Source organism: Notechis scutatus, chromosome 7 (assembly GCF_049901735.1).
Source record: "Notechis scutatus isolate UNSWTSFEM ecotype Mainland chromosome 7, rNotScu1.2, whole genome shotgun sequence".
Taxonomy (NCBI): Eukaryota; Metazoa; Chordata; class Lepidosauria; order Squamata; family Elapidae; genus Notechis; species Notechis scutatus.
Genome location: NC_142015.1, coordinates 1983983 through 2005000, shown reverse-complemented (window position 1 = coordinate 2005000; position 21018 = coordinate 1983983). Strand labels below are relative to the sequence as shown.

At 46.6% G+C, this 21018-nt stretch overlaps 1 protein-coding gene across 1 annotated transcript in view; it reads left to right on the top strand.

Annotated features, from left to right (window-relative positions):
• SNRNP200 (small nuclear ribonucleoprotein U5 subunit 200) overlaps positions 1–21018 on the top strand; it is a 52496-nt gene that overhangs the window by 21540 nt on the left and 9938 nt on the right. The window contains exons 19-36 of the mRNA XM_087969891.1: positions 452–583; positions 729–917; positions 1936–2133; positions 3473–3625; positions 5037–5117; positions 5538–5621; positions 6409–6515; positions 8431–8549; positions 9733–9887; positions 10070–10259; positions 11725–11898; positions 13320–13480; positions 14398–14622; positions 15792–15983; positions 16860–17038; positions 17765–17916; positions 19016–19124; positions 20539–20647. Of these exons, the coding sequence (XP_087826017.1) occupies positions 452–583; positions 729–917; positions 1936–2133; positions 3473–3625; positions 5037–5117; positions 5538–5621; positions 6409–6515; positions 8431–8549; positions 9733–9887; positions 10070–10259; positions 11725–11898; positions 13320–13480; positions 14398–14622; positions 15792–15983; positions 16860–17038; positions 17765–17916; positions 19016–19124; positions 20539–20647 (2709 nt within the window). The remainder of the gene's footprint in view (positions 1–451; positions 584–728; positions 918–1935; positions 2134–3472; positions 3626–5036; positions 5118–5537; positions 5622–6408; positions 6516–8430; positions 8550–9732; positions 9888–10069; positions 10260–11724; positions 11899–13319; positions 13481–14397; positions 14623–15791; positions 15984–16859; positions 17039–17764; positions 17917–19015; positions 19125–20538; positions 20648–21018) is intronic.

Here is a 21018-nt window from a genome sequence, read left to right as displayed (position 1 = left end):
ATTTAGCGATAGTCATAGGTTACTAAATAAGAAATCAACACCACACTAATAAAACAATATAAATTGTAGAGATACAAGCAACAAGGTTATAGTCATAAGTGGGAGGCGATAGGTAATAGAAAGGGTGAGAAGAATAATAGTAATACAGTCTTAGTAAATAGTTGGACAGTGTTGAGGGAATTACTTGTTTAGCAGAGGGGAAAAACTCCCCTTATATCTAGTTGTCCTGGTGTGCAGGGCTCTATAGCGTCGTTTTGAGGGAAGGAGTTGAAACAGTTTATGTCCGGGATGTGAGGGGTCTGTAAATGTTTTCACAGCCCTCTTTGTGACTCATGCAGGATATACAGGTCCTCCATGGAAGGACCTGTATGCTGTATAATTAGGCTTTTGCTGATATTGCACTTTTACGGAAATATTAGACACGGGATGAGATCTAATCCTTCTCTTGCAGGTTCTGGTCTCCACTGCAACCTTGGCTTGGGGTGTTAACCTCCCTGCTCACACGGTCATCATCAAAGGGACACAGATTTACAGTCCTGAGAAAGGACGCTGGACTGAGCTGGGTGCCCTGGACATCTTGCAGGTAAAATCCCGCTCCCCAGTTGGGCACTCCACTAACGCAGGGCATTTAAGTATCCAGACCAGCATTCTTTCTCATCACAAGAAACTTGAGACTCTGTATCGGATCCTATGCTTGTATCTCAAGACGTGTGATGTGTTTTGTTTAGATGTTGGGTCGTGCTGGAAGGCCTCAGTATGACACGAAGGGCGAAGGTATCCTGATCACGTCCCACGGCGAGCTGCAGTACTACCTCTCTCTTCTCAACCAGCAGCTTCCCATCGAGAGCCAGATGGTGGCCAGGCTCCCCGATATGCTCAATGCAGAGATTGTGCTGGGAAACGTCCAGAATGCCAAGGTGAGGACGGGGTGCCCATATCCGGTTCGTGTTTGGAAATAGTTCCGAGGTTGGCAGCCTTCGGACATTATAGACATTGCGATGACCCAAAGAGGCGTGGCACAAAGGCAACACAGTCAGATAAGCAATAAGAGTCCCTTTATTAGCTCCAACTTTGCCCCCGATGTCCTGGTTACCTTCTGGCTGGAGAAAACCTCTCCCAGGAACAGCCTTTGACTGCCAAAAATTAAGTCCAAGATATGAGCAACACAAACTGTAACTTAAAGTCCAAGCAACCCAAACTGCAGTAATTAGTTTGGCAGGGCAGAAGCAAGAATCTCAGGCTTGAATGCACCGCAAAACTCACATGGTTGGGAAGACGCCAGGAATAGAGATAACCAAAGTCAACATAAGATAAACTTACGTTTACTCCCAGCAGCTGCATTTATTTTAAACTCTCTTCCCAGCTGTGCCTAAAAAAGGGAATGGAATCAGGGCCCTTTCTTCCCCCATAAGCCATGCAACCCACGTTGCTCTCTTCTCCGTTTCTCCCTGCGTGGCCTAGGATGAAGAGGGGGTGGGCCTGGGTCTTCCTCTGAACTATCTCCCTTGTTCTATCTCTTCCCTGCTCTGCCCAGCCAGACTTTGCCCTTCCACAGCCAACGGAGCCACACTCCCGCTCCCTGTTAGCTGTCCGTCTTCCTCCTCGGATTCAGACTCCGACAGGGGCATGACAGACATGAAGTAAGAAAAGGAGGTTGTGCACTTGTGTGCCACTTAGTAAGCTATCCCATATGGAACCAACAGCAGGCTACAGTTTTAATAAATAAATGAATGGTTAGGATGGAGCTGAGTAACAATTACACACCGTGACATCAGTGACATCAGCAGACACATAGAGATAAACCACATCTACATACCAAAGATGGATGTAGATATTGCTCACCAAAAGGCTGCAGAAGCCGTTTCATTCCCCTGTCCTTGTAGCTTTTCAGAGACTAATAGCACTTCCCTGTGCTTCCTCTTTGGGCTGTTGCAGGATGCAGTGAACTGGCTTGGCTACACTTACCTCTACATACGGATGCTGAGGTCTCCCAATCTCTACGGCATCTCCCACGACGACATGAAAGGAGACCCATTGTTGGACCAGCGCCGACTAGACCTGGTGCACACAGCAGCCCTGATGCTGGACAAAAACAACTTAGTCAAATATGATAAGAAGACGGGGAATTTCCAGGTTAGTACAGAGATGTCCAGGTTACTTTGCCTGAACCAAATGCCATCAGCGTCTGTTAATGGCCTGGCCATAAATAATCCCCGGTGTTGGTGATTGGTGAAGAGCCGTGATGGCACTGTGGTTAAAAGGCAGTATTGCAGGCTAACTCTGCCCACAGCCAGGAGTTCGATTCTGACCGGCTCAAGGTTGACTCAGCTTTCCATCCTTCCGAGGTCGGTGAAATAAAAAAGGGGGCAATATAGAAATAGCACTTATATACCACTTCACAGCACTTTACAGCCCTCTCAAAGCGGTTTATAGAGTCAGCCTCTTGCCCCCAACAATCTGGGTCCTCATTTGACCCACCTCGGAAGGACGGAAGGCTGAGTCAACCTTGAGCCTGGTGGGATTCATTTTGCCAAATAGCAGTAGGAGTAGCTTGCAGTACTGCACTCTAACCACTGCGCCACCGAGGTTCCTGTATGCTGATGTTGTAAACCACTTAGTACCGTAAAACATTGCGAAGTGGTATACAAGTCTAAGTGCTATTGCTGTTATGTATGAGGCCCAAAGTATCCACACAAAACTAACAATAGAATAGAATAGAATTGAATTGAATTCTTTATTGGCCAAGTGTGGACACACAAGGAATTTCTCTACAATGCATAAGCTCTCTGTACATAAAAGCTGTAAGTGATGAATCATGATCGTAGTCATAAAAATACATTCATCATGAATCATAAGATACAACACTTAGTAATAGACACAGGATAGATACCAAATAAGCAAGCAACATAAATCATACTAGGAAATGAAATAAAACAATATAAATTGTAAAGATACCAGCAACCAAGTTATAGTCATAAGTAGAAAAGGAGACAGGTAATAGGAAAGATGAGAAGAATAATAGTAATACAGTCTTACTAAATAGCTTGACACAGTTGTGGGAATGAGTTGTTTAGCAGAGTGATGGCATTGAGGAAAAAACTCCTTGTGTCTAGTTGTTCTGGTGTGCAGTGCTCTATAATGTCATTTTGAAGGTGGGAGTTGACACAGTTTATGTCCAGGAGGTGGGGGGTCTATAGATATTTTCAGAGCCCTCTTTTTGACTTGTGCAGGATACAGGTCCTCAATTGAAGGCAGGTTGGTAGTAATTGTTTTTCCTGCAGTCCTAATTATCCTCCGCAGTCTGTGTCTGTCTTGTTGGGTTGCAGAGCCATCAACCCTTTCACCTGATTACTACCAGCTCCCGTGGCTTTAGAACAGCCACACTACAATGCCCAATAGCTCTGCCTACGGTGGATTCTTCCTTCTCCCCGTCTTAGCTGGTCTTTCCCCCGTCGTTCTTCTCCCTCCGCAGGTGACTGAGCTGGGCCGCATCGCCAGCCACTATTACATCACCAACGATACCATACAGACCTACAACCAGCTACTCAAGCCCACCTTGAGTGAGATTGAGCTCTTCCGCGTCTTCTCCTTGTCCTCCGAGTTCAAGAACATTACCGTGAGAGAGGTAGGAAGTCGGAGGCGGCATTTCCTTCCAGGACAGTCACGTCAAGACTTGCTTTCTCCAAATCCTTGCTTTTATCAGGGGAAGGAGGAGAATATTAGTGTCTTAGTTTCTCTGCTTGTTTTTCATCTTTCAGGGATTAAAATAGTTTTTGGAATATTAACACCGATACTATTGTTGCTTAGCTCAACTTCATAAAAATAAAGGCACTCAACTTATTGGTCCTCAACACCAATAAGACCTTATAGTGGACTATAGAAGGAACATCCAGCCCTTGCTTATCAACGGAGACCGAGTGGAGCAAGTGGCCAGTTTTAAGTGTCTGGGTGTTACCCTAAAAGAGGACCTGACCTGGGGGGCTCACATTGCAGCACCGGTCAAAGGGGCCCAGCAGAGATTAGACTACCTGAGGCTTCTCAGGAAACAGCAACCGAATGGAAAACTGCTGGGGACCTTCTGCTGCTGCACCATAGAGAGTATCTTAACTTACTGCACACCTGTGTAGGATTTGCCAACTGCACAGGGGCAGATCGGAAAGCACTCCAGAGGGTTAATGTCATTGTCCAGAGGATCCTGGGTTGCCCTCTCCCCTCCTTGGAAGAGCTTTGTAGCTCCCGCTGCCTTAAGAAAGTTCAAAACATTCTCAAAGATCCATCTCATCCTGGGAACCCCCTTTTTTTGAACTATTACTATCTGGCAGACGGTACCGGATAATAAAAACAAGGACAAATAGGCTGAAAAACAGCTATCCCAGGGCAATAGCTCTTTTGAATTCTGCTGTATAGTGCAGTGTTGGTACAATATCAGGGGTTTCAATTCAATGTGTGGAGTGTGAAGGGTGTGTGTTTGTTTTTATTTTCATGGTCATGATGTGCACTGAAGATGGTGTTTGATTTCATTGTACAAGATGCAAGGACAATAAACTAAACTAAACTAAACTCATTCCTCAATATCTGGCATTCTAGCTATTCTCTTCACTTTTCTCAGAAACTCACGGTCCTTTCATTTTTTATTTTTTATTTTATAGAATCTAGCCACAATTTTTAGCTTGCAAGCCCTTTGTTGCTGCCCTTTTAGCTTTGGTATCGATTGACTTAACATGGGTAGTAGAAGTATGGATGATTTGCAGTAATTCACCCATCACCTTAAGCCAACGGATTCGTAGATTGCAGCCAAATTATACCGTTGAAATGAAGAAACTTTATTCAAAAGTGGTTCAGAAAAGCTCCTTTCTAGTCCTTTTGGAACTAAATTCTGAACTCCACCTTCTTTTATCTTTATGCAGTGAGTCCAGTTGACGGAATCCTAATAAAAATAAAACTCTTTTTGCTTGTTCGCTTTTTTGCTCTTTCGACTCTAGCGTGGCAGAAGTGACTCACTTTTCAATTTCCCCCCCCTCTCCTCATCTTTGCAGGAAGAGAAACTGGAGCTTCAGAAACTACTGGAGAGGGTCCCAATTCCAGTGAAAGAGAGCATCGAGGAGCCAAGCGCCAAGGTAGGTTCCTCCAAGCCCTGCCTGGATTTGCTTAACTTTTACAGTGCATATGCCTATTCATACGCGTCGCCAAGTACCTAGAACCGTGATGGTGAACCTAGGGCACGTGTGGCACAGGTGGCACGCGTAGCTGATTGTGTGGGCATGTGAGCACCAAGCCAAACTTATCTGCACTGCACATGTGGACACCTCCCAGCTGATTTCTGGCCCATTTGAGGCCTTTTTCGCCTTTCTGCGGCCTCGAGGGAAGCCTTTGCAAAGCTGGCTGAGGAATTCTGGGAATTGAAGTCTCCCAAGTTTTAAAGGAGCCAAGGTTGGAGAGGCTGAGGAACTCTGGGAGATGAAGTCCACAAGTCTTAAAAGTAGCCAAGGTTGGAGACCCCTGCTTTGGAGGGTGCTTAAGTTCGCTTTCTCTCCTAGATCAACGTGCTCCTCCAAGCCTTTATATCTCAACTGAAGCTAGAAGGCTTCGCCCTCATGGCTGACATGGTCTACGTCACTCAGGTGAGCCGCAGTTCTGAGGTAATTTGATGCCTCCATCTTTGGGTGTCGCTACCCTCATGCTGGAGAAGATTCTCCCAGGGTTACCGGATCCTTGTGGAACCTGAAGATTCCTCCCCCCATCCCACCCCCAACATTTCGTGAAATATTAAAAACCATAACGCCCTTGGTGGACTAGAGTCCAGTTTGTCTGCTCCACCTCTTGGTTGTCCAAAGTTATACGGTTGAGGGAGTTAGGGGAGGTAGGAATGCCACCACAATCTGATCCTCATGGAATTGGGAGTGTCAGGGCTCCCGGTAGTAACCTCCATTTAAATCATGATTTTCAAAGCTCAAAGAAGATTTATTAGGAGTAGACATGCCGGTGCTACCTGGGTGTAGCCAACTCTGAGGCACATCATTCCTTGTCACCCTCGACCCTGGTTTCCCCCCCGGGTGTATCATAATTCATATTCTCCAATGGGACACATCCATAGCCAAGAGTCATCAATCATACTCTTCAGTAAGCATTTTGCAGGGCAGAAACTTCAGTCACCTAGAAACTTATCTTTGAAAAACATTTATGGAGTTTTGGTTTGCAAGCTGCCTCATTACTCCCCCCCTCCCTTTCTATTGGCAACTGTAAAAGACCATAGAAATATTTTATGAGTTGACATTAGGATTCAGAAGGTGATGGTTCTTTCGCTTGTCAGGAAATTAAAAGCTCTCTGGGATGGGATGCCCAGTATTTTCCTCTTTCTCTAGGTACCTGTTGTGTGTTGAAATTGACACTCTCATTTTGTATTCTTAGTCTGCTGGGAGGCTCATGCGTGCCATCTTTGAGATTGTCCTTAACCATGGCTGGGCACAGCTCACCGACAAGACCCTCAACCTTTGCAAGATGATTGACAAGCGAATGTAAGGCGGCTTCTCTTCATTTTTCTATATTTTCTGTCACTTCTAACCAGTCATAGTCCTCTTCCTATTGTATAGTTTTGTTTCTATGCATGTATCTTCAGAAATAAGTTTAGCTCCTTGTAAACTATTACTATAATTAGGTTGTTTGAAACGGGGCTTAAGGATTAAGATAGGAAACGTACTGTATGTTAAACTTCAAAAAAGGAATATATACAAATCATTTCCCACAAATGATGCATCTGGCTAAAATTTACTTGTGATCATTTGTGTCCTGGCTTCCTGAATTCTGTCTCTGTGTTTGGGGAAGAACATAAGGGAAATGTAAATACTGCCGGAATTGTAACAATTTTTCAACAGTGTTTAATAGGGTTAATGTGGAGAAAGGAGGGGATCGGGCATAGAAGTTGTGGAGATGTGGGTGTCTTATGTCAGAATATCCTAGAAACCGTTTAAATATTCTAATAAGCGCCTCTGTTTCCAAAGAGATCTTGTGAGAAAAACCTCTTCTGACCCAAACTTTGTTCCAAGTAAACAAACACCAAACAGAGATAAAAGCAAAACCTTTTAATGCCTCTCTGCGGAATTCCATTCATTCATGGTTAAAAAGCTACGAAAACGAATTGTCTCTGATAAGAACGAGGCTTTCCAAGGTTGTGCAAAGCTGCCAAGAACACTAGATTAAGTTACTAAGAAATATTCCAAACACAAAGAGTCTCCAAACGCCAACCAAGATAGTCCGAACTTCCACAAGGCTTGAAATGCAAAAACTTCTTTGCTTCCTGCAAAGAATCCCGGTCTCTCAGGCTGGCTTTTATCCCTTAAGGGAGGGGCCATTACCTTGCAGCCTCACTCCCGAGTTGCCCGTGCTGCTGCAGCTGCTCTTTCCTTCGATCATCCCTGCGTGCATGCGCACTGGGCACAGGCTCCTCGGGGGCCTCTTCCTCACTGCTGCCAGCCCCCACCATCTCCGAAGGCAGCACTCCACTCCCTGATGGTTCTGACTCCATCCCTGCATCCCACGCAGGCCCCTCATCCAAGTCCTCGCTCTCCGAGAACTCAGCCGTCTGCACCTGCTGCCGGTGGACCACAACAAAACCAGAAATGTGACTGCAACGGTGTAGTTCCCACATGCTACGTTGAGAGGACAATGTTCCGTTTTTGCACACACACAAGCATGTACAAGGAACATGCCCATCTCACCAAGATAGTAAAATTACGAAGTCTTTTGCGAATGAGCAAAATTGGGTCTCCCAGCCCTCACAAAAGGCCACTTTTCTGCAAGTAAAAATAGAAGGTTCAGCCAGATGAAAGGAAGTAAAATGCAACCTTCTAGTACCGGGACGGCGAACCTATGGCACGTGTGCCACAGGTGGCATGCAGAGCCATTTGCGCTGGCACGCAAATTCTAGGCAAACTTACCTCACTGCGCATGCGCGTGCCTCACACCTGATTTTCGGCCCGTTTTGAGGCCTTTTCCGGATTCCCAGAGGTTTGAGGAAGGCTTCTGCAGGCTTTGCAGGCCAAAAACTAGGCCCGTTTCATCACTTCCTGTTTTTTCCGGAAATACCGGAAGTGACAAAACAGGCCTAGTTTTTGGCCTGAAAAGCCCGCAGAAGCCTTCCTCAAGCTGAAAATCAGCTGAAAATCAGCTGTGAGGTGCAGTGCAGATAAGGGGGATTACCTGCGTGTGTGTAGGGGGCGCACACACAATTTTCGGCCCAGGAGCCCAAGAAGGTTAGCCACGACTCTTCTAGTATTTTGCTTTTTCTAGCCATGATTGAGGCTTGAATCTTGAGAGGTGCAATAGTGAAGTTAGACCAGCTCCCTGCACCGATTCCCAGTTTGAGATGCCGTTCCTAGAGATGCCAACTATGATGGCTCTGGATCCTGAACAGCCGCCGTCTTGTTCCTCCAGGTGGCAGTCCATGTGCCCCCTCCGTCAGTTCAGGAAGCTGCCCGAAGAGGTGGTGAAGAAGATCGAGAAGAAAAACTTCCCGTTTGAGCGGCTCTATGACCTGAATCACAACGAAATAGGTCAGTGAGGAGAACTGCGGTATCTCAGGGAGGGGAGGGGTGTGAATTGGGGAAGGTACTGTATCCCTTTGCAATGGGTGCGTTGCTCAGTTTTGTATCGCCACCGAGTGGAGTGCGCATCTTTGATCCTGAATGAAATGCTCAGATTACGGCTGAATTGGAAGAAAGCAAAAACTTTGACCAGTGAGGAGCTAAGAAATGTGGCCACGTATTATGTAGGTCGTTGCAATAAATAGAATTTGTAATTAATTTGATATTTTTTAAGTAAATACATTAAAACAGTAAACTCCTAAAGACCGTTTGAATGCAAATCAGTGTGTGATTATGTAAACGAAGACTCAATCACCCAGGTCAAAAGTATCTAAAATTTGTAATTAATTTAATATTTCTAAGTAAAGTAAATAAATTAAAACAGTAAACTCCTGAAGACCATTCGAATACACAAATACAAACTGGTGTTTGATGTTGCAAATGAAGACTCAGTCGCCCAGGCCAAAAGTATCTCAAAAGATTAACTCGTGGCAATTCGGTTCAGTGTTCAAATTGTGTTTGAAGTGACACACGAAGACTTGACCTTGCATTGAAAAATGAGTTGTTGGGTAAACTAAAAAATGCCTAAGGTCACATTGACATTGTAAGCCATAAGCCAAGATTAATAAACCCAGTGACCGGTTTCACATGGCGTGTTTAACCTGAATAATGCAAAAAACTTACCACGATGTGTGAACCCAGCCATAGGGAATACCCAGCCCTGCGGTCAAGATTCGAAGCTTACTCAAACTGCTTTCGCTTTTACTGCTGCTTAGCTTGACCTGTTGGGGGGAAGGAAGGGGGAATTGGAATGTGGATCATAACCATCAAGCACTGATGAGAACCAAGGTCACTTCAGCAGGGGTTTGCCAGACCTTCCAGGCATCTTCTCACAACAATATCGTGACATTTAATTGGACCCTGTGACTCATACGAATTGGAAGGAGGGAAGATTCTGTACTTCAATTATATTGAGTTGCGCGGGAATTAGCCAGAGCTGGTTTTGCTTTCATTCTGCGCCGAAATGATGTGATCCATAAAGTTTTGCATTTAAGTGATGGTGCTTGCTGGGTTGGGTCCGTCAGTCGGAACTTTTGACACCCGAGAAGGTCCGCTTCTCCTCCTCTTTGACCAATACTCTCTCCTTCTGCAGGAGAGCTCATTCGGATGCCCAAGATGGGGAAGACAATCCACAAGTACGTCCACCTGTTCCCCAAACTGGAGCTGTCTGTCCACTTGCAACCCATCACCAGGTCTACTCTGAAAGTGGAGCTAACGATTACTCCTGATTTCCAGTGGGATGAGAAGGTAAACGGGCCATCATGAAATCCGCCGGAACCATCTCGGGTAACGTTGAGGAGGTGGGATGTGAGGGTCACTTGAGGATGGCCTTTCATGGTGGAGAAACTCCCTTCAGTCTTGGTTGGGTGGCTCTCCTTGCTTCCTCGGTTACGATCCCATCTCTCTTTTTTTTTTGTGGTGGGGGGCAGGTCCACGGTTCCTCGGAAGCCTTCTGGATTTTGGTGGAAGACGTGGACAGCGAGGTGATCCTCCACCACGAGTATTTCCTTCTGAAGGCCAAGTACGCTCAGGACGAGCACCTCATCACCTTCTTCGTGCCCGTTTTTGAGCCTCTCCCTCCGCAGTACTTCATCCGGGTGGTCTCCGATCGCTGGCTTTGTAAGTCCCTGGAGAGGTTGGGCGAAGAGATTTATGCTTTCCTTGCTGGGAACAGCGATGTGGGGAGAATGCGTTGTGAAGGCGTCTTTATCTGCGCATAAGCATTTCCTTGCAGAAAGTCAGCCCAGTTTGGTATTTCATAACAGCTGTGGTGGCGCAGTGGTGAGAACGCGGTACTGCAGGCTGACTCTGCTCACTGTCTTCCGTTCGGCAGTTCGAATCTCACCGGCTCAAGGTTGACTCCCCCAGGTTTTCTTTTAATTCTTGTTTTTCCATTGTGAACCTGGGTCCAAAACAGCTCACATAAATACAACACCTCAGAAAACATGTTTAAAAGTTTAGTTTAGCACCGATTCAAGAGCCATATACTTAAAAAACGGAAAAAAGAATAATTTACACTTTATGTACAGTTACAAATCAGAGCCCATGAGGAGTGTAAAGGAGGCAGAAATAATCAGTCCAGTCTGGATTGTTGTTGCTATTGTCTGTTGCGCTCCTGAAGGTTATTTGGAGCCAGTAGGGTGTCCGGTACAAACCACAACGACACCCCCAGGTAACGTTGCACGACGGATAACAACCTGTGTGATAACTTAACGAGCCACATGGCATCATTTGGCTCTCCTGCAGAGGCAGCCAGATTGAAACACTGCTCAGGATTTCTAAATGGTTGTCTCTCTCCTCCAAAGGAGACCAGCCCCCCCGCCCCCCAGCAAGAGAGAAACGTGGAGAGCTGGTTAAGGTTGGAAAAGATAATTAAGGAACACTTAGACTGGAAACCAGGAATATTTTTGTTGGGTATAATGCCAGAAGGCTATGACAAAGGGAACTGTATATTGAATTTTGCATGTATTGACAGCTGCAAGGACTATATTTGCACAACATTGGAGAAACGAGAACACCCCATCCGATGAGGATGTAATACGGAAAATACTTGACTGTGCAGAGATGGATAGATTGACATTAAAAATAAAGGCACAGAAGACACAGAATATTACTGAACCTGGAATAGATTTTACGAGTGGCTAGAGATAAGAGGCAGAAATTAGATGAAGAAAGATGATCGTTATGTGAGAATTAAATACAAAGAGGGTTGACAATTAGAAACATGTTGAGATAAGTCATAGAACTATAAATAAGCTAATACAAAAAAACTCAGCTAAAATTATTTTGTTACACTATCACCATTGTTACTAGTATATATGTTGATATTTCTGTTTGTTTGTTTTTTCTTTTGCTTTTTCGTAAATGATATGCCCTGGCAGTACACTGTGTTCAAAATGTTTATGGATCAAAATAAAACCATATATTAAAAAACAAAATGAAAATAAAGGGAGACCGGTCCCCAGCAAGAGCGAAACGTGGAGAGCTGCTTCGGGTTTTTCTCCTCAGCCTCTTGGTGCCCCGGGGGGGGGGGTCTCCAGGTGTCCCCGTTCCTCAGGTGTGTTTGTCTGCTTGCTCACTCCAGCCTGCGAGACGCAACTGCCAGTCTCCTTCCGACACTTAATCCTGCCAGAGAAGTACCCTCCTCCCACGGAACTGCTGGACTTGCAGCCCCTGCCGGTCTCTGCGCTGAGGAACAGCGCCTTTGAGGGCCTCTACCAGGACAAGTTCCCCTTCTTCAATCCCATCCAGACCCAAGGTCAGCATCGCGGGGGGGTCAGGGGAGGGCCCTCCCGGTGCCAGTGGGGGGATTCAACGTAGTTTTGACTACCGGTTCTGTGGGCGTGGCTTGGAGGGCATGGTGTGGCTTGGTGGGTGTGGCAGGGAAAGGCCACTGCAAAATCCCCATTCCCTTTGATTGCTTATTGTACCCCGTGACTATCGTTAAGTGTCGCACCTGATGATTCTTGACTCTTGACCAAATGTATGTTTTCTTTTATGTACACTGAGAGCATTTCCACCAAGGGAAATTCCTTGGGTGTCCAATCACACTTGGCCAATAAAGAATTCTGTTCTGTTCTGTTCTATTCTATTCTATTCTATTCTATTCTATTCTATTCTATTCTATCCTATCCTATCCTATCCTATCCTATCCTATCCTATTCTTATTGTACTCTATGATTATTATTAAGTGTCGCACCTGATGATTCTTGACTCTTGACCAAATGTATGTTTTCTTTTATGTACACTGAGAGCATTTCCACCAAGGGAAATTCCTTGGGTGTCCAATCACACTTGGCCAATAAAGAATTCTGTTCTGTTCTGTTCTATTCTATTCTATTCTATTCTATTCTATTCTATTCTATTCTATCCTATCCTATCCTATCCTATCCTATCCTATCCTATCCTATTCTTATTGTACTCTATGATTATTATTAAGTGTCGTACCTGATGATTCTTGACTCTTGACCAAATGTATGTTTTCTTTTATGTACACTGAGAGCATTTGCACCAAGACAAATTCCTTGTGTGTCCAATCACACTTGGCCAATAAAGAATTCTATTCTATTCTATTCTATTCTATTCTATTCTATTCTATTCTATTCTATTCTATTCTATTCTATTCTATTCTATTCTATTCTATTCTATTCTATTCTATTGTACCCTATGACGATTATTTAGTGTTGTACCTGATGATTCTTGACTTTTGATGAATGTATCTTTTCTTTTATGTCCACTGAGAGTATTTGCATCAAGACAAATTCCTTGTGTGTCCAATCACACCTGGACAATAAAGAATTCTATTTCTCCGCACCCCACTAACCTGCTTTCCAGCTCTATTCTCCTGGGCAGGGCAACCAAAGGAGACCCAGCCAATCAGCTGGGACTCAATGGGAGGCAGAGAATAGATGGGGTTGGCGGGGCCAGTCAGAGGTGGGATTGACCGGTTCTCCAAACTACTCAACATTTCTGCTACTGGTTCTCCAGAACTGGTCAGAACCGGCTGAATACCCACCTCTGCCTCCCACCCAAAAATGTATTTATTTGGGCATGGAGAGCTTCCAGGAGATTGCATGCCTTTGCAAATACAACACAGGGATGTCTTAATAAACAAGAGCCACCAGGAACTAAAAAAAAAAACAGATAAGGAAGCCAGCCTGTCTCTTCTTCCATGTCTAGTGTTCAACACGGTCTACAACAGCGATGAAAATGTCTTTGTGGGTGCGCCAACGGGCAGCGGGAAGACCATCTGCGCTGAGTTTGCCATCCTGAGGATGCTGCTGCAGAACGTGGAAGGCCGCTGCGTCTACATCACTCCCATGGAGGCTCTCGCTGAGCAGGTGCCGATCTCCCTCCCAGCTTGCCGGATTTTTTTCTGAGTCTGCTCTTCCCAAGGAAGCGAACAGATCAGAGCTCAATGCAGGTTGCTGCCCCTACATCAGGGGTGGGGAACACTGGCCTTTTTGTGAATTGTGGACTTCGACTCCCAGAACTCCTGAGCTAACATGGCTGGCTCAGGAATTCTGGGAGTTGAAGTCCACAGGTCATGAAGGGGCCATCGTTCCCCATGTTGGCTCAGGAATTCTGGGAGTTGAAGTCCACAAGTCATGAAGGGGCCATCGTTCCCCATGTTGGCTCAGGAATTCTGGGAGTTGAAGTCCACAAGTCATAAAGGGGCCATTGTTCCCCATGTTGCCTCAGGAATTCTGGGAGTTGAAGTCCACAAGTCATGAAGGGGCCATCGTTCCCCATGTTGGTTCAGGAATTCTGGGAGTTGAAATCCACAAGTCATGAAGGGGCCATCGTTCCCCATGTTGGCTCAGGAATTCTGGGAGTTGAAGTCCACAAGTCATGAAGGGGCCATCGTTCCCCATGTTGGTTCAGGAATTCTGGGAGTTGAAGTCCACAAGTCATGAAGGGGCCATCGTTCCCCATGTTGGCTCAGGAATTCTGGGAGTTGAAGTCCACAAGTCATAAAGGGGCGATCGTTCCCTATGTTGGTTCAGGAATTCTGGGAGTTGAAGTCCACAAGTCATGAAGGGGCCATCGTTCCCCATGTTGGCTTAGGAATTCTGGGAGTTGAAGTCCACAAGTCATGAAGGGCTGGGGTCCCTCACCCTTGTTTCTACAGAGAGTCTCAGCAGATGTGAAAAGGGGGGGGGATTGGCGAGCCTAGAAGAGGCCAAGCTAGCAGAGGTTTGAGCTGGAGGATCTCTGTGGGCGTCCTCATCTCCCTCTTCTCCCTTCTCTGAGGCAGATCTTCCTGGACTGGTATGAGAAGTTCCAAGAGCAGCTTCTCAAAGTCGTCCTGCTGACGGGGGAGACCAGCACGGACCTGAAGTTGCTGGGCAAGGGCAACATCATCATCAGCACCCCGGAAAAGTGGGACATCCTGTCCCGGCGATGGAAGCAGCGTAAAAATGTACAGAACGTCAACCTCTTCATTGTGGACGAAGTCCACCTCATTGGCGGCGAGAACGGGGTGAGAAGTCACTTGTTTTGAAGGGAGCGAGCAGGGCCCAGCTTCCTTTTGCTCCATTCTTCCCTGGAGCATTGATGGTGGGAGAACAATCACTTGAATCGCTTTCTTGCTGGTGGGAAAAATCACTTAACTAGGAGCCCGCTAGGGTGACCTGCACCTCAGTTCCTCAGATGCATTCATGAGTATTTATGATTCCAGTAGATTTTGACTCTATTTATCATAAAAGTTAATTAGAGAGCTCTCCAAACTCCAGATATTTTTTGCCATTGTAGGCTGATAGGTCTCTGCTCCAACATCCTGCATACTACAGTTTTAATCCCAGCGATAAATTTTGCCTCCTCATAAATCATGCCTGGATTATAAAACAGTAGCTGTAGAATTGTAACTGGGGACAAATCATACTGAACCCTTAATGGAATTACGTGTCTATGGAAGTAAGTAAGTAGGATCCCCCAAGGTTCTACCTTAAGCCAAGGACTGTTCATAAACAATTTAGATGAGGCGATAGAAGGGGAACGCCTCAAATTTGCAGACAACATTAAACTGGCAGGAACAGCCAACACCCCGGAAGATTGGCTCAAGGTCCAGATGGCTCTCCAGAGACTAGGACACTTGGGCCCTTTCTAACAAAATGAAATTCAGTGACAAGAAAAATAAGGTTTTACGCTTAAGGCAAGAAAAGCCAAACACAGAGGTATGGAACAGATAGAGCCTGTGTCAGGGCTCCGGCAGTTACCCTCCATTTAAATCATGAGTCTCTAGCCAAACTTCCAAAATTTAAAAGGGATTTATTAGGAGTAAACATGCCAACACTGTCTGGGTGTAGCCGACTCTGAGACATGTCTTTCATTGTCACCCTTAACCCTGGTTTTCCCTCCACACCCTGGGTGTATCATAATCCATATTCTCCAATGGGACACCTCCATTGCCCAGAGTCATCAATCAGGCTCTCCAGTTGGAGTTTTGCAAGGCAGAAACTTTGGTCACCTAGTTACTATCTTTGAAAACTATTTATGGAATGCAAGTTGCCTGCTGTTCCCCCCTCCCTTTCTGTTGGCAACTCTAAAAAGACCATAGAAATATTTTATGAGTTGACAGCCTGGCTCAATAGTGGCAACTGTCAGAGGGAAACTGGGTGTCCCTGACTCAACTTTGCTTTCCTTTCACAGCCAGTCCTGGAGGTGATCTGTTCCCGAATGCGCTACATCTCCTCCCAGATCGAGCGGCCCATCCGCATTGTGGCTCTCAGCTCGTCCTTGTCCAATGCCAAGGATGTGGCCCATTGGCTTGGTTGCAGCGCCACGGCCACCTTCAATTTCCACCCCAATGTGCGCCCTGTACCTCTGGAGCTCCACATCCAGGTAAGCCTCCCGCTCTTTCAAACGGGCAGCTCCGGCCAGGCGGAGGCCCTCCTGCCAATCGGTCCATTGCTCGATTGACCTCCGGGGTCACCTTCATCAATTGACAGAAGGTTGGTGTGATGACCCAGGGCACCGCACAGCGATAACACAGGCAGCTCCAAATTCCCCCAAAGGCTCCCAAGTCCCAGAGCAAAGTGAGGACAAACACACGCGCACACACACACACACACACACCCCTCAATCAGCCTCTGGCTGCAAATAGTCCAGCCCAACGCTGTGAACACCACAGCTGCATAAACCCAGCAGGGCAAGTTGAAGAATCCAAGAAGCAAGGGAGCACGGTAAGTAATCCGGAAATCCAGAAAGAATGCAAGGAATCCAGGAAAGTCCAAACTTTGGCACTCAACACTCCAGGAATTCAGCATTTGTTCCCGACAAATGCCCCTCTCCACAGCATCTCCTTAAGTCTCGGTCCCCAGGTGTGCCTCGTGAAGAGGGACGGGGTGCTGTCCTCCCGAGTGGTTGGGTCAGTCTGCGCTGTTCTCGCCTTCTCTCCACTCTCCATGCTCTCGGATCAGGAGGGGGCGGTCCTTGCTCATCGCCTGACATCTGCCTCTCGTGTTCGCTGCTTAGCCTCTCTCGGTCGTCCTGTTCATCTTCCTCTGCAGATGTAGGCTCTGACGGGGACACGAGCCTTTGCGTGTTCTTGGGCGAAATGGATTCCCTTTCTGTCCCTTTCAACATCTCAGCTTCGTTTCCCATGCTGTCGCTGGGCTTTTAATTGCAGTTCTTCCTTTGAAAGTTCTGCCCAGCCAGTAGATTTGACGCTATTCGTCTTCTCTCTCTCTCTGTTTCCTTCCCTTGCTTTTCTTTCAGGGCTTCAACATCAGCCACACGCAAACCCGCCTGCTCTCCATGGCTAAGCCCGTCTACCACGCCATCATGAAGCATTCTCCCAAGAAGCCGGTCATCGTGTTCGTTCCCTCTCGCAAGCAGACCCGGCTCACGGCCATCGACATTCTCACCACCTGCGCTTCAGATGTCCAGAGACACAGGTAGAGTGTTCTGAACCCGGCTCCCAAACACAACCAACCCTCCTGTCTTTAATAGGAGTGCCAGCAGCCCCAGCAAAATAATGTCTGTCTGTCTGTCTCTGTCTCTGTCTCTCCCTCCCTCCCTCACTGCAGGGAGAGACGGACTAACCAGCCTGTCGGGCAGGGGGGATGTATAATAGTTGTCTGGCACATCTATTCCTCTCCCTCCCCTGCCTTTGATCCCCAGAGCTCGGGAGGGGCTTCGCTACCAGCGATGGCTCTTCCATCCCAAGGACCGGCCCATAGATTTCCACTGCTCTCCTCTCCTCTGCCTTCTGCTCATCCACGTGTCAAGCACTGGACCCAGCTGGTTCTCCTCTTCCTCATCAGCCACCTCCAGACCTGGGGGTTGTTAATTCTCCATCTGAGGGCTGGCAGATGGCCCAGGCTCCACCTCTGTCTCTCTCTTTCTCTTTGCCGGCTCCATTCCCCTGATGCTCACCCTGACTCCCACACCTCCTCCTCCTCCTCCTCCTCCTCCGATTCAGCTGCTGGAGGGGCCGGCGGCCGACAGGCCACAACACAGACCCAGAAGTGCTTTCGAACTCGACTCCCGTTTCCTGCTCCCTTCCCTGCCCGACAAGAGTCCGGTCCTTGGGAAAGCCGCCTTCTCCTTCACGGAGGACAAGCTGGTTAAGATCCGGCTGGCGCAGCCGTTCTGATCTGCCCGTTTTCCTGTCCCGACAGGTTTCTGCACTGCACCGAGAAGGACGTGGCTCCTTACGTGGACAAACTGAACGACAACACCTTGAAGGAGACGGTGGTGAATGGGGTGGGCTACCTACACGAGGGGCTGACCTCGATGGAACGACGGGTGGTGGAGCAGCTGTTTAGCTCAGGTAAAAGCGGCAAAGGGGAAAAAAAACAAAAACGCCAGACTAACTGAGCCCCAAAACAGGCCTAACTTGGAAAACAAACAAACAAACTTCAGATTCACAGGGAAACCACTTCATGGATTCAATGCCTTCTGCTGGAAAGATGAGCTAGTAAACTGTAATATTGCCGTAAAAGACCACGAAGGCAGAGCGTGCTTTTACTTTTCCACTGGGGGAAAAAATAAATTTGCAGAGAAGAATGGAATAGAACGGAATTAGAACAGAACAGAACAGAGCTGGAAGGGACTTTGGAGGTCTTCTAGTCCAGCCCCGTGCTTAGGCAGGAGACCCTATACCATTTTAGACAAGTGGTTGTCCAGTCTCTTTTTAAAAACCTCCAGTGATGGAGCGGCTCCAATTTCTAGTGGCCAGCTGTTCCAGTGGTTAATTGTCCTCGCTGTTAGGAAGTTTTTCCTTAATTCCAGGTAGGTTCTCTCCTTGATTAGTTTCCATCCATTGGAAAGTAGTAGTAGTAGTAGTAGTAGTAGTAGTAGTAGTAGTAGTAATAATAATAATAATAATAATAATAATAATAATAATAATAATAATAATAATAATAATAATAATAATATTTGGACCCTCTCTTCTTTGTTGGCAGCCCCTCAAATACTGAAGTTCTGCTATCATGTCACCCCTAATTCTTCTTTTCTTCAGACTAGCCAGACCCAAAGCCTGCAGCCGTTCTTCCTATGGTTTAGTCTCCAGGCCTTTGATTCTCTTAGCTGCTCTTCTCTGGACTTTTTCCAAAGTCTCAATGTCTTTTTTGTAGCACTATGATGAAAATTGGGATTCCGTGTTCCAGGTGTGGCCTTACTAGCGTTTCAGAAAGCGGTACTAATACTTCATGCGATCTACTAGGGTAGATTTCTTGGCAAGCAGATGAGTGAATGACTCCCTAGGTCAGGAGTCTCCAACCTTGGCCACTTTAAGACTGGTGGACTTCAACTCCCTGAACTCTGGGAGTTGAGGTCCACCAGTCTTATAAAGTGGCCAAGGTTGGAGACCCCTGGCCTAGGTGGTGGTTCCGGTTCTAGACTGTTTCTCCTTGGTGGTTTCTCCTCAGGGGCCATCCAGGTGGTGGTGGCTTCACGGAACCTCTGTTGGGGAATGAACTTGGCTGCCCACTTGGTGATCATCATGGACACGCAGTACTACAACGGGAAGATCCACGCGTGAGTGAAGGGTCCTGGGGAGGGGTTGTCTGGAAGCGCCACTAAGCGGGTGGCAGTTTGGGGTGCGATGGGGGAAATGAAGAGGGAGTTGGAATTGGGTTGGGTTGACTTTTGGGGTGGGGTTTCCTTTTTTTAAATTTATTTATTTTTCTAATTTTTATTTACTTACGTTATGCCTTTATCTCTCTATATAAAAGCAAAATACCACTCAAGCATCATCACAAAATCTCCAGAACCGTCAAGCCTACAAACTTGAAATGTGGCACTTATGTTCCTCTTGGCTTCTAGGGGCTCACTAAGAAAGGATTTTTTTCCAAATGACCCTCAGAGCATTTAGAGTATTTTCCTATATTATTCATTAACACGCTCTGATGCTAAGGAGTTCTACTCCCCCACCCCACCTGGAAAGAAATCTCTTCCAAATGCAAAACGCAAGCAGAGGAGAGGAGTTTCAGTTTCACAGCACCAAGCAGCTTTAGTCCAGAACAGTTGAGCTAAGCCATGCCCAGGCTCCTTGCTGTCTCCTTGCTCACACAGCAAATACTGTTTCAGTTTCCAAACAGCCCTCAACTATCTCACACACTGACAGGACTCTAGCCAGATGAATACCGATGGATGCTGGTAGGCAGAGGCAGAATTTTTTCCCCTTATTTTCCTCCCCCAAAACTAAGCCTGACCACATAGTTTCGTAGAGAAGCAGAGGTATCGAGCTAGTTATGTTTATAAGTAACTCAAGGCAGCAAACGTAGCCCGCAAACTTCCTATTTTTACCACCACAACCCTGTGAGGTGGGTTGGGCTGAGAGAAGAGAGAGTGTTGACTGGATCAAAATCACCCAGCTGGCTTTCGTGGCTAAGGCGGGATTAGAACTCACAGCCTCCTAACCTGTAGCCTTAACCACCAGACCAAACTGGCTCTCTTTTTCCAATTAATCTGTAAAAGTTGCTGCTGAAATCCAGATCTCAAGGGGCCTTGGAAGTTGGTTTGCCTTCAGGACTTGACAGTTCTCTTAAATTAAGATTAAACTATGGTCCCTTGTGCTTTACAGAACCTCTCTATTAATGTCCAGAGAGATTGCTGCAAGATTTAGAGCTGCCTCTCCATGCAAATGAGATTTGACCTTTAAAATGTTCACCTTGGAGCAATGTGGAATATATGTAAAAACACGGATTTATGTCTAATGCAGTTAAAGGTATATGATCTATTCACAAAGAGGTCAGAGAGAGTAAGTGGGGCTTTCATTAATTAGTTAAAATCACAGCTGCTGTTGCTGCTTACAGCTAACCTCTGTCCTGGACAAAGGCATGAAAACATCATTTAAGTTTGCAATCCCAGATTCAGTTTGCAAGCTGTGCCCCAAACAGTTAACCAGGTTCTTAACTGACTAGCTTGTGAATTGTTCCCCTGGTGGCAGGTACGTGGACTATCCAATCTACGATGTCCTACAGATGGTGGGCCGTGCTAACCGCCCGTTGCAGGATGATGAAGGACGCTGTGTTATTATGTGCCAGGGGTCCAAGAAGGTGAGCAAAGATGGGAACTGGGGCTCCTCAGATTTGAGATCCTTCTAGCAGTGAAGAGCTTTCTGGCTGAGTGGCCACAATCTCAGCATTGTGGGGGCCTGATATTTTGCCAGCCACTTTGGTTGGCATCTTCAGGGGCAGAGTTAGCTGCTAAGGACTTCTCAGTAACTCACAATCAATGAACAGGAACTATCTGGACTCTAGTCTAGGGAAGAGAAGGACCAGGGGAGACAGGAGAGCATCTTCCAATATTTGAGAGGCTGCCACAGAGAGGAGGGAGGGGGGTCAAGCTATTCTCCAAGGCCCCCGAAGGCAGGACAAGAAACAAGGGATGGAAACTGATCAAGGAGATATTCAACCTGGAAATAAGG